The following is a 13,665-nucleotide window of genomic DNA, read 5'->3' as shown; positions in this document are numbered from 1 at the left end:
ATGCAAAAAAAAAAAAAAAAAAAAAAAAAGACTGAAATCTCCATTATCCATGCCTTCAAAATATTTTAACACACATTTCAGTTCTAGTAGTCACAACAATGGCCTAATTCCCAACGCCTTCCCAAGTTCATTTTGACCTAAAATTCTCTCAAAATAGCAGCAAATGTTGATTTCAGTCATCTTACATTTTTTTTAAACTTTTTTCCCTTACCTTTTTTACTTTTCAGTCAAAATCCTACCTAAATGGTAAAAAAGATTTGAAGATGAAATATTTCTGCTGGTCTCAGGTTACTAAACTTGTACACATTTAAAATAGTTGCAGCTCTATTTACAATAGCCCAGAGATAGAAACAACCTAAGTGTCCATCATCGGATGAATGGATAAAGAAGATGTGGCACATATATACAATGGAATATTACTCAGCCATAAAAAGAAACGAAATTGAGCTATTTGTAGTGAGGTGGATGGACCTAGAGTCTGTCAAACAGAGTGAAGTAAGTCAGAAAGAGAAAGACAAATACCGTATGCCAACACATATATGGAATTTAAGAAAAAAAATGTCATGAAGAATCTAGGGGTAAGACAGGAATAAAGACACAGACCTACTGGAGAACGGACTTGAGGATATGGGGAGGGGGAAGGGTGAGCTGTGACAAAGCGAGAGAGAGGCATGGACATATATACACTACCAAACGTAAGGTAGATAGCTAGAGGGAAGCAGCCGCATAGCACAGGGCATAGCACAGGGATATCAGCTCAGTGCTTTGTGACCGCCTGGAGGGGTGGGATAGGGAGGGTGGGAGGGAGGGAGACGCAAGAGGGAAGAGCTATGGGAACATATGTATATGTATAACTGATTCACTTTGTTATAAAGCAGAAACTAACACACCATTGTAAAGCAATTATACCCCAATAAAGATGTTAAAAAGAAAAAAAGAAAAAATAAAATAAAAGTTATTAGTAAAGGATTTTCTCATTCATTCAACACTTGTTGAGTGCCCACTACTGAATGAAATAAATAATAGTAGTTAAGTGCATGGACTCTGTAAGCTCAACACACTTTGGTTCAAACACCAGCTCATGCACTTACTAGCTTGTGTGACCTTTGGGAAAGACATCTAATCTCATCAAGCCTCATTCCCTTTACCTGTAAAATTGAGATAACATCTACTTCCCAGGGTTGCTGTTAAAGATTAAGTGAGATGCTGCTGGCAACACACTTAGGATACTATTGATACATGGTACATAGTAAAGCACCAAGCAATGACAGCAAATATCCTTACTGTGTCAAACACTATGCCATGCAAGGGAATACAAAGACATGATGTTTCCATTACAAACAGGAGGACAGACTTGCATAAGGATGGCTTTTAAATTATTTACATTTCTTTTTATTATTAATCAAGAGCAAGAGAACACAACACAATCCAATTCTTAAGGTTACCTTTTTCTTTCGCATCAGGAAATGTTGTGTTATCATTCGTGTTGTAGGAAAATGAGATACTGTCGATTGAATAAAAAGACGTCTCCTCTGTAAAATTCACAATCCAGGAAAAACCAGATCCAAACTGCACTGCGATTTTGGGACCATTCTGGTCATCCCCACAAGAGCTTCCACTGTACGTTGCAGGACCAAGGTCTGAAATGGTTACAGTTTTCTAAAAGAAAAAAATCTGGGTGTTAGGCCCAAACAGGCAGCAATGAGCACAAGCATTTCCAAGCGGGGTCCCACTGCGGTTGACTTCACACCCCCCGTGGCCAGCCTGGCCCGTCTGTGCTGACCAGTCTCATATTCTTCAGCTACACACCAGTCCCTCTGGACAAATCCATGCAAGTCTAAAAGGAAAAGGAAAACCGGCCTGAACCTCTGTTATTAAGTTGATTTTTTAAAAAAAATCAGATTGTAAGCAGGCAGGACCTTAACCAAAAGAAATAAGAAGGCAAAAAGGATTGAGAGGATATCCCACCCTCCCAAAGGAGACTTTAATAGCAAGCTATTAAAAAAAGGACAAGCTTTGATGTTAGTACATGTTACAAACACGACAGAAGTAGTTAGACCTGAAACACCATACAGTCTTCAGATTATTTGCCCTTAACCAACTCCAAAAAACCTCTGAAGAACTGATGAATTAAAATATTCATTCCTAAATAAATAAATAAAATAAAAAATATTCATTCCAACACTAAATAGAATACCTTCAAGTTTACATGCTAAAATAGCTCCACAGAATTTACACGTTAAGTCAGTTAACATATGAAATGTTATTTGTATAAATGAATACAAAGGCTAAAAAAAGAGTAGAAGTAAATTCCTACTATAAAACTCAAAGACAAATAAAAATACTTACATTATGTTTGTCTGTGGTCTCATAGCGTATTGTGAAATTCATCTGCCATTTTGCATAAAGGCAAGTGGCGTTTTCTGAATCTGTCAAATTAAGTTCCAATGCATAAGACGAGACAGCTCCTAGATTTATTAAAAAGAGTAAGATTTTTAAATTGGACTATAAAAACATACATAAAATAAAAACAAGCCCTATCCAGCACTGAAGTTCAACCAGCTCTAAAATGAAACAAAGTATTTTTAATATATATGGTAACTTGGCGATTATCTTTTTATCGAAATCCTGTTGATAAAGTTAGCAATACCCCTTCCCCAAAAAGTTTACTCAACATAGGATGCTCAGGTAATGGCACAGACTGGTAACGTTTGCCTTTTACCTCCTAATAATCGTTTCCACACTCCGTGCCTTGCTAGTTTTGTTTTGGGCAATTATAGTTTACTTGTTAGGACTTTTGTTTTTTAAGGTAAATGAGGTGAAGGGGAAGCATGGGAGGGGTATTAAACTCCTGCTTTTCTCAAACCAGCTGGTGGAACTTTCTCTACATAAATAATGATAGATGTGATTTCTGTGGTCTTGCTGCTTTAAATCCTGTCACAAGCTATGTGACAGGACTTCACTTAGAAGTCTTGGCAAACTATTTTATTCCAATGTGAAAAAATGATGATGTGGGCCAGGGCTAAGCGTGTGTACCACATGACCAAAGGAACAGTACTGCAAAGGTTGTTAGATCCATAAGCAAAAGGTTAATTTTTATAAATGCAGCGTTCATCATTTTTGTTTCATAATAAAATCCAATTGATTAGAAAGCCTAATTAATCTTTTGACATGGGACTTCCCTGGTGGCGCAGTGGTTCAGAAATCCACCTGCCAATGCAGGGGACATGGGTTTGAGCCCTGGTCCAGGAAGATCCCACATGCCACGGAGCAACTATGCCTGTGCGCCACAACTACCGAGCCTGCGCTCTAGAGCCGGCAAACCACAACTACTGAGCCCGTGCTCCGCAACAAGAGAAGCCACTGCAATAAGAAGCCCATGCACCACAACGAAGAGTAGCCCCCTCTCGCCGCAACTAGAGAAAGCCCGCGCGCAGCAATGAAGACGCAACACAGCCAAAACTAATTAATTAATTAATTAATTAATTAATTAATTTAAAAAAATCTTTTGACACGGACTTAAAGTCCCTTCCTACATTCTCAGCCTGCTACCTCTCTTTTAGCAGAGAAACCTTTCAGTGACAAAAGAGCCTTGGGACTTTTCAGCTAACTTGACTCTGATCTTCTACACTAGGTTAAACATGGGGACATTACCTATTACACTGAAGAGCCATACGCCAGCACACTTACCAGCAGCAGAAATGATGGGCCATCATCTAAGGATTTTCTTCACTGTCTCACACATATACCCAAGGGGTGAGCTGTTTCCTGTTAAGATAGCTGCATAGCCTTGAATGATACCTGAGCACACCAGCGTCACCTACAAGTGGGGACATGCTATAGACTACAGAGAATAAAGTCCTAAGAGGAATACCAAGAAGGCATGCCTCAGCAACAGCTTTCAAGCTGTACACAAAGCTCCCGTCATGCTCTGCATGCTCTGGAGACCGGGCTGCCTCACCAAGCCTGAATCTGATATGCTAAAGCTTGTGGTTGCTGACAATGCCTAAATGTATTGGCTAAGGCTCCAATAAGACCTTGTGAGGCCCAAGTAGGTTTTACAGGCTTTCTTTTCTCAGAACAATCTGGAATGGAGCTGGCATCATTGATCCAAGGCTACCCTGCAGTGGTGTTGAGAACTGCAGCTTAGAATTCTTCTAATCACCTGGAGGCCTGCTTTCCATACACAATCTCTCTTGGTCTTGTTTAAAGTCCCTCGTTTTAACATATTCTCCTTGTGAATATTCAAAGCATTCAAAACTATCAGAAACAACCAAGAAAAGCCTGGCACGTATTAATCATTTTCTTTCCAAAGATATTAGAGTAACAAACAAAACAGTGTAAAACAATGATTAGTATCAACGTGTGCTGGGGTGGAGGACTCCACGCTATGGAGCACAAGGCACAGGTTGTGGTTCACATTTGCCACTACATTAATATCAAAACAGCCTATCTGCCAACCCATAAATGAGAACTGAGAAATGCTCCGAGGGTCCAAAACATTCTGTTTTCATGCCTTCATAGTCCTTGTCGCTGTGAGAGCTATGCCTTCACAGGGCTTCCTTGGCATCCCAGTCTACATCTCCAGCTGCACAGGAGCCACTTTTACTCAATGCCTATCACCTCAAACTCAACAATTCCACAATGAAAATCTACTCTTCGACTTCCTCCAATCAGAGCCCGCCTTCTCAGCCTCACTGGCTTGAAAGGAAAGGCAGGACCTTGTCCCGACACTCAGGCTCAAAAGATTTTGGGAATTAGCTTCTACTTCATTCTCTTTGTTAAGTCCTATTGATTTTTTTCCCTTCAAATCCCCTCTGAAATCCAATCCCTTGCCTTTTATTTCTATTCCAACTCCACCACCACACCCCTAACTTACTATAGATACCTCCTAGCTACCCCTAGAACTGCTGTCAGATTAATGGTCCTTAAATACCTCTTCCTGGGGCTTCCCTGGTGGCGCAGTGGTTAAGAATCCGCCTGCCAATGCAGGGGACAGGGGTTCGAGCCCTAGTCGGGGAAGATCCCACATGCCACGAAGCAACTAAGCCCATGCGCCACAACTACTGAGCCTGTGCTCTAGAGCCCATGAGCCACAACTACTGAGATCTGCGTGCCTGGAGCCTGTGCTCCACAACAAGAGAGGCCACTGCAATAAGAAGCCTGCGCATCGCAACGAACCGCAACTAGAGAAAGCCCGTGCATAGCAACGAAGACCCAACACAGCCAAAAATAAATAAAATAAAAACTTTTTTTAAAATTAAATACCTCTTCTCTCAGGATACTTTCTCGATCAAAACCTTTTACTGGCTCCAAAATTCCCACATTAAATTTAAATTCCTCTGCCTGACTTTCAAAGTAATCTTTAATCTTGTCCCACCCTATTCGTTCAACTTCTCTCAAGCCATGTTCCCAGAACACACCCTTTAATTTGCCTGAACTTGTTCCACTGGACCCATTCGCCATGCTCTAGTCAACCTCCCAGGCTTCTACTGCTCCTAACATTTGAAATCTACTTGTTCACCTCAGGAGGGATTTCACTCTTTCTCGCTGTCCCAAAATCTGAAACACCCGCCACCCTGCCTTTTTGTTACAATTTCTGGCAAATATCCCCACCCAATACAACAGCTGAAAATGTTAGATACTTGCTTTCCCAGCCTCCCTTGTGGTAAGGATGGCACTTACTTATACTAGGCTCCATCCAGCAAAGGCATCCACCCCAGATTCTGAATAAGAGGGCGGTGAAATGCAGCCAAGAAGGGAACTATCACACTCAGATGGAAGTAGCTACAGCAGGATCAGGGTCCCAGGCAACAAGGCCAGAACAGCTAATGGCAGTGGCCAGCAGTGCAAGCTGCAGGTTAATGCTTGGTGATGGCAGTGCAGTTCAGTGGCATGAGTTAGGGTACTGAACTAGACTTTGGGGTATATAGTCAAGAGCTCCAGTAATTCTGAGTTACCTAATGAACATTTTTTTATAAAGTAAAAATTTACTGATGTGTTACATACAGAAAAGTACACAGCATACATTCAGAAGGGATTTAAAGTGCACAAAGTATACAGCTCAAAGAATTTTCACAAACTGAACCCGCCTGTGTCAGGAAACATTGTCTCAGGAACATTCCAAGTACTCCTCAAAGTCCCCCAGTTCCCCCTTCCAGTTACGATTTCCCTCCCAAGGGCAGCTGCCATCCTGTCTTCTAACAGTATAGTTTACTTTTGCCTGTTTTTCAACTTGGTGTAAATGAAATCATTCACTATGCTCTCTTTTGTATCTGGCTTCTTTCACTCAATATTATGTCTGTGAGATTCACCCATGCTGTTGTGTGTAACTGCAGTTTGTCATTTCTCTCTGTGTATAGCCTTCTTTCACTACTTGTCTATGCTACTGCTGATGGGCATTTGGATAGTTTCCAGTTTGGTTCTATTACAAATGGACACATCGGTGAACACAGGTGAACACAGGTGTTATGTGTGTCTATTGGGTATGTGTCTAGGAATGAAATTGCAGGGTCAGAGGGTTTGCACATGTCCCAATATCTTTTTAATAAATTCCTTTTCTGCTTAAAAAAAAACAACGAGATTTTATTTCTGTTTCTTACAATTAAGAACCCAAACTGATATGCTGTCCACTTTTCAGCAGCCATTTTCTCCATAAAGATTTCCTTGACTACAAAAGCCCTCAAGGAGCAGTCATAGTGCATAGCCCCACACCTGAGTGTATTTTACACTATCATGAATTATTCATTTATTTTATGCCTGTAAATCCTGTCTCCCCTACAGTCATAAGCTCCAAAACAACAGTTTTCAACTGTTACTTCACAACAAACTGATGTGCCATGGTAAGTTATAGTATACAGCAAGTAATTTGTTAACTAATAAAAAAGTAACAAAGTCCATGAATGAATGATATACATGGGTAGATTCAAGATTCCCTTTTGATTAAGGTCTCTGCCACTCATTTGAATTTCAATATGCTCCCTTAAACAGATGATCTTATCTATGCCACAGCCCCCAGGAGTGTGTCTTTTATATGAATGTCATCCATCACAAGTGTCATGGTGGGGGAGACCATGTTTATTACTTCCCTCTATCTCCTATCATTCCTAGCAGTGCTGAATACGCATTAGATTCTCAATAAATACTGATTGATTAGATCAAGGTGAAAATACCATGCAATAACGACCCAGAACACAGCTTAATCTAATTACAGGAAGAGCCTTTAGCTCTTCCAAATCATGAACCCAACCTATCAGGCTTCTGGGTACTCCCTCAACCCCCATGTCCATTTTTCGCAATAAATTTTGACATGGATTTCAAGCTAGGAATAATCCTTTTCCCAGAAGTTAAGTTTATAGTTGAAACATTCACACTTTGGTAAAAAAAATCTTCAGCAAGCCATTTCCATCCTTACTGAAGTGCTTGATTTTCGAATCGCCAAATCATTTTTGTCTAAAAGGCTTTGACATTAAAAAACCACAGCTGAATATATCCTAGAGTGTGTAATTATAGAGCTGACAGTTTATTCTCCAAAGAGAAGAAAAAGGCAAAATCAACTTTCTCAAATTCAAATATCCTCTTAATCTTGTTTCCAAAGAGATGATTTATAGGTTCTTTTAGAACTCAGAACAAACTCTGTTCTCCAAGCATGGCACACTGCAAAAAGTGGCTAGGTTTTTATAAGTCTATTTGACCCAAAGTGTAGTTGAAAAATATACATTTGTAAACAATATGGGGGTGGGGTAGGAACATAACACTAGTGGTAAAACAAAACCAATAAAAAACAATTATCTAAGAGGCAATATAATGGGACGATTAGGAGTCCCATCACTGGCATTGAAGAGCTAGAATTCAAATCAGGCAGTCCAATTTACTAGCTGTGAGACTCTGGGCAAGTTAACCTTGCTAAGAATTGTAGTGTGTACTTCACTTCTCCAATACATTCTTCGAAAGCATGAAAGCCCTTCAGAGCTAAGAGAACTTTGCCAAGCAAGTTAGAGATTCCAGCTTAAAAGTTTCCCTTCTAGGGGCTTCCCTGGTGGCGCAGTGGTTGAGAGTCCGCCTGCCGATGCAGGGGACACGGGTTCGTGCCCCAGTCCGGGAGGATCCCACATGCCGCGGAGCGGCTGGGCCCGTGAGCCATGGACGCTGGGCCTGCGCGTCCGGAGCCTGTGCTCTGTGATGGGAGAGGCCACAGCAGGGAGAGGCCCACGTACCGCAAAAAAAAAAAAAAAAAAAAAAAAAAAGTTTCCCTTCTAGTAAACACAGCACTTAAAGGGATCCTTCCCAAATTTTAGGTATGTCTACTTTCATCATACTTAGTTATGGACTCTTGTCCTCAAACTCATCAATTCAGAATGAGGTTGAGCAAAGGGTCTTAAAAACAAAACAAGCCAAAAAAAAAATCAGGACATAGGCAACAATATCTATTTACGCTTTCTTTTCAACTCATAGGTCTGTTAAGTCAAATTGACCGTTCCTCAATTCCTAATATAAGTACGATTACCGTTTCACTTTCTGATACTCTGGATTTCTGGTAAATCTCTTAAAAATAAAAGTAATAATAGATTTTAAGCTATGAAATAATTTTTTTAAGGTCAGAGAGTGGGTAAGGAAATAAGACTCAACACCATTCAACTAATGGAAAGGGCTTATTGCTGAGTGCTGTTTGGCAGACCTCCAGAATTCTTTTGCAATGCACAGCAGGATACCAACAAGTACTTATAAAGTACACTTTTGGATCTGATGGGATCTCTGATCATTTTAATCTGAAATTATGATTGGAATGCTTTTGTCACTACAGGAGGAAGAGCAGTCTTCCTGCACCATGGAGCACCGAAGTCAGCTATAATGCTGTGAAATAATCCTTGATCACAAATTCCACTCAATGATATAGGGGAAGAAAAGCTGTACTCATGGGGAATATGTGAATATCTATAAATCCTATCAGATGTGATAACCAACGACTAATGGATGAATAATAAGCCTGTCCTTTCAAGTATCTTTAATAAAGCCAGAATAATTTCAGCAGAATCTTGAAATCAAAGTTATCAGTGGTAAGGCTACAGAAAAATCTCAGTGCTTACTTTCTTGCTTTTTGATCACCTCCAAAAGATAGAGATTGGTTCTTTGTGGAAACCTTATTCTCCTTTTCACCTAGGACTTCCTAGCTCCCCAGGTGAACCTCCACTGCTATGTAGGTGTATGTGAAGGGGTACAGGTAAGATACTAGCATTATTGTATGGGATTATAGTTTAATAAGTTGCTATCTGTACTGCTTAGCACTGATCTTGAAGTTCTCCAACGGAAAACACACACAAAATATCTTGCAAGACCTAATTGAAGGTTCACAGAAGAAAAAGGAGACCGAGTTGGTCTAGTTCACCGTCATATCCCCAGTGCCCACCAATGAAGACCCTCAACAAAAATTTACTGAGAGGTAACCATGTGCCACCTGGCCCTGTGCTAGGGAGGCAATGGGAAGTAACAGTACAGAAGACAGTCTCCACTCTCAGAGACTAAGACCACAGGGGAGACTTGACTATTACTGGGGGAAAAAAAGAGTGGAAAATAGGCTAGCCTAATAACCTAAGAGTTTGGGAAAGACAAGATTTACTCCTATTCCTCCAAATAAGTCACCTGGCTGGCCTCCTTCCAACACTCAGGTCTCTGCTCAAATGTCAGCCAACAGTGAAGGCCTTCTCACCACCAAATGTCAAGGAGGGTCAACCCCACCACCCACTCCCTATCGTCTGCTCTTCTTCCTCATTACCTGCCTCATTTTCTTCACAGTGCTTATCACTAAAATTCTATTATTTACCTGTTGGGCTGTCTTCCCCCACTAAAATGTAAGCTCCGTGAGAGCAGGAACCTGATCTGTCTTCTCCACTGCTCTATCTATCCCTTTCACCTAGTGGCTGGTACACAAAAGTCATTCCTTAAACAACTGTGGAAAGCAGGGACCCCTACCAGTGAAGTACACACTCAGGACACTTATATCAGGTTTTTTTCCCACCCAGAAAAGCCTCAACCCTATAAAAACCAGATGTCAGACTAGTTACAGCAATCAATAACCACAGAAATCTGAAATCTATGTCACAAAGGGAACATAAGCAGTGATGCTACGAAAAGTTTTTCATCCACTACTCTCTTTGTAATGCCTCTATACAGCTTTTCTTCATAAAGGTCTCTAGTCAGTTATAATTCATTCAAATAAATACCAGCATAACTTAATCTCTGTGAAAAAGACAAATACATAGGCTCTGAGAATTCTTTTCTATATTTACTCTAGAGCAACTATTTTTAAAAGCTACCTGCTGCAGCTGGGATAGTGTTATAAAGTTACAAAGTGAAAACGGCCCAGCTGGAAGCGAATGAGACCATAAATTCAGGAACAGATCCTCCTTCGTTGGTACCCTCTGCAGTAGTCAGGAACAGCATGAAATTCATAGCAGGTACTTTACAAATATTTCTTGACTTTTCAAAAAACTATTCTTGGTATCCATTTTGATATATAAAAGTAACATGCAAAACCCACCAAGCAACTGAAGAATTGCTAAATTCTTAAGGAAAAAAAGAACACATGGAAGGAGTTTGAGCTCCACATTGAACCAACAGCTGGGAGCACAAGCAGCTGTAGAGAAAAGGGAGTTTCCACTTCATCCTGGTACCTCTGAAAAATCTGACCTACCTACATTATTAACTTTTACTTCTCCAAACCCTGTTCTGAACTTGAAAGTGGAGGGAATCAATCTTGGAAATCTTCCAAGAGAATGAATCTAGTTAGTCCCAATCAATAAATGGCAAACTATCAGATGAGCTGATGGGTTCTTTTATGTGCTTCTTTTTGCCTGTTTATTTTCTGCAATGAGCAAGCACTGCTTTTGTAAAAACAAAACAAAAAAAAGCTTTCATTAAAAAAAAATTAATGACATGAAAGCCAACAAGACAATGATTATTTTTTTTCACTTTCTCTAAACAATAACAGTGTTGTTTGTGCAGATCCAATTGGCAGTGAACTACTGATTACCAGATGCCTTGGTCAGATGTGTTCTAGTCAGTGATAAGGTGCTTTTCGTTGTAAACAATCCTCTCTTAGGGTCGCTTGGCCCTCACTGAGTACTTCACAGCGGAGTTAAGGCTTCGAACTGTGTTTGAGCAAAGCCTCTGTGGCCCACTTTCAAGAAGGGCTACAGAAGAGTTTCCTGCACTGTGTGCACAGCTGGACTCTCTTTTGGCATCAGGACCCCTTTACTCTATCCACTGAAGACCTCAAAGAGCTTTGGTTTATGTGAGTTACATCTATTGGTATTTGCTGTACTAGAAATTAAAACTAAGAAATGAATAAAACACATCAGACCCATGAGAGTGGTGATGTCATCACACATTCATTCTATAGCCTCTGGAAAACTCCACTGTACTGATGAGAAGATGAAAGTGAAAAAGACAAATGTCTTAATATTATTCTAGAAATAGTTTTGATCTGACCGAACCCCCTCCCCCGGAAAGATCCTTGAGAATCACTAGATTAGATCATCAAGACCCCTTCCAATGCCATGGCTCTGGAGCGAGATTTCTCATCTTTTGGCACTACTGACGTTTTGAGGTGGATAATACTTTGTCGGGGGTGGGGGAGTGCTGTCCTGTGCATTGTGGGATGTTTAGAAGCACCCCTGGCCTCTTCCCACTAGATGCCAAAAGCAATCCCCAATTGTGACAACCAAAAATGTCTCCAGATATTGCCAAATGTCCCCTGGTTGAGAATCCACCATTCCAGGGTGTTGATTTTATTCTACTGAAATGTGAATTACAAAATGTGCACCTCTCACTGCCTTCTCAAGCCCCTAATATATCTACTTCCTCTCTACTCCCACCTGGATCTATTCCTTCTGATCTTTTATTAGGTCACAAACAGCAAGAGTCAGTGGTAGCAACAAGCACAGGATTTATCAGTTCAGGAAGAGATATTCTGGTCAAAGTTCACCTTTCAAGCATTAAAAGGCCTCAGGGACCCAATGCTTGGGGGTGGGGTGCATCATAGCACCATCAGCCAACATTCAGCCAGTCATTCTTAGGACCTGGTAACAACCCAATCCTTAGGAAATTACCTACCCTCCTCCTCCTCCGAAAACGAGGTAATAGGCCAGTTGTGTGAGAGGGAAGAAGAAATGGAGCTTCTGAAGGCAAAGAGGCAGTATACAAGACTCAGATATAGCATCCCTCTAAAACCTCAACATCTGGGGACATTTTTGTCAGGGTCTAGCTGGGAGGAAGTAACAAAACTGGTAAAAAAAAAAAAAAAAAGGAAGAAGAAAAAAAAACCCCACGATGTCTTCAGCACCTCCAAGTCAGATATTCACTCCCCACCAAAGTTCCTACTCATCCCTTTTAGTCTCCAGAGGTTGGGTCCAAGTTTTCTCCCCTGGAAACTGCCCCAGCCACCTTAGATCCCTTCCCCATCAAAACCCCAAGTACCAAACTCCAATCCATCATCATTCTTCACCTCTTTAATCACCCTTCCTCCACAGCGTCAAATTCCTACCCCCCGTCACCCAAGCCTCTCACTGCCTCTCAGAATCTACTCGTATCTGTTCCCTCCACTTACCCCAAGCTTTTCTCCACGCAGGCAGTCTCTTCCCTCAGTTTTCTCTCCCGCCCCAGTTTTCCACCATCTTCAAAACTCTTGCCTGATACTACTAGGACCAAGACTCTAAATGTCTATGCCACCCAGAATCTGCACGTACCGCCCTCCTATGCTCATCACTCCTTAGTATCTCCCCCAAGTTACTCTTTCTAACCCGATGTGCTCCACTCCTCTCTCTTCCCTACCTACTCCCTCGGCGTCCACCCCCCCCCTTACTTGCCCCGTTATGGGCCCTTCTCCCCTGCCATCCCTTGGTCGGGCCTTCTCTAGGTCATCTCTCGTCACCTCGGGCCAAGCGCTAAGGCCCAGTGTCAGTCGTTCAGCTTCTCAACGCCCTCTCCCCGGACCAGTCTTTCAGGTTTTGGCCTCTGAACTGGGCGCCCCGGGCCCAGGCTCAGGGACTAAGCAGGAGGGCCCGACAACTCACCCAGGACGAGGCAGAGCAGAAGGAGCCCGGATCCCGGAACCGGGGCGAGGCGGAAGCACACCATGATCCCGCAGAGCAGGCTGCTGCGGCGAGAAGTGCAGCGACAGCAGAGAAAAGCCTCGCGGAACCGGGTCAAGAGCGCCGCTGACCACCGACCACAACGCTGCAAAACCCAGGACTCGGCGCTTCAGCACCGGTCATAAGACCAGGGGCGGGACTCTTTCTTGCCTTCAGCCAGTCACCGCGCTTGAAGGCGGCCAGAGGGGTGGTGATGCATGGCCCGGTGGGCGGGGTGACCACGCCCTGGCTTTTTGGTTCACACTCATTCTTGCGCTCCTAGGAGATGGGCGCGGACGGCAGTTTCTAAGGCTAAAGAGAAACGAACTTTTTTGGGGGGGCAGGGGGGCTAGATAGCAGAGATTATTTCAGTTCCGACTCCTTGAGGAAGGAGAGAATACTTTTGCTGGAGTAAAAATGGTTGCTAGGCATCGCAACGGAATACCTACAAAAATAATACATGATTATTCTCCAAACACTGATGCCCATGCAGTTCATGTCATTAAAAGGACAAGGGAGCTAGAGGGTGATACAGAGT

General features: G+C 42.1%; 1 protein-coding gene across 4 annotated transcripts in view; it reads right to left on the bottom strand.

The window, feature by feature from the left end:
- Positions 1–13,284, bottom strand: part of LAMP2 (lysosome associated membrane protein 2) — a 34,276-nt gene extending 20,992 nt beyond the window's left edge. For 2 of the 4 annotated variants that reach the window (XM_022561848.2, XM_089904127.1), the window contains exons 1-3: positions 13,071–13,284; positions 2,350–2,468; positions 1,446–1,659 (exon numbers count right to left, since the gene is read on the bottom strand). In XM_022561848.2, coding sequence (XP_022417556.1) covers positions 1,446–1,659; positions 2,350–2,468; positions 13,071–13,134 — 397 coding nt within the window. In that variant the 5' untranslated portion in view covers positions 13,135–13,284. Of the gene's footprint in view, positions 1–1,445; positions 1,660–2,349; positions 2,469–3,690; positions 3,810–12,604; positions 12,769–13,070 lie in introns of those variants that run through there. The other 2 variants (XM_089904128.1, XM_089904129.1) reach the window with 2 other exon arrangements.
- Between the last annotated feature and the right edge of the window lie 381 nt (positions 13,285–13,665).

This window comes from Delphinapterus leucas, chromosome X (genome assembly GCF_059928025.1).
Source record: "Delphinapterus leucas isolate spDelLeu-1000000601 "Yukka" chromosome X, BTC_Dleu_Yukka2, whole genome shotgun sequence".
Lineage (NCBI taxonomy): Eukaryota > Metazoa > Chordata > Mammalia > Artiodactyla > Monodontidae > Delphinapterus > Delphinapterus leucas.
Note: the sequence above shows the minus strand (reverse complement) of the source record. Positions and strands in the feature narration are given on the sequence as shown.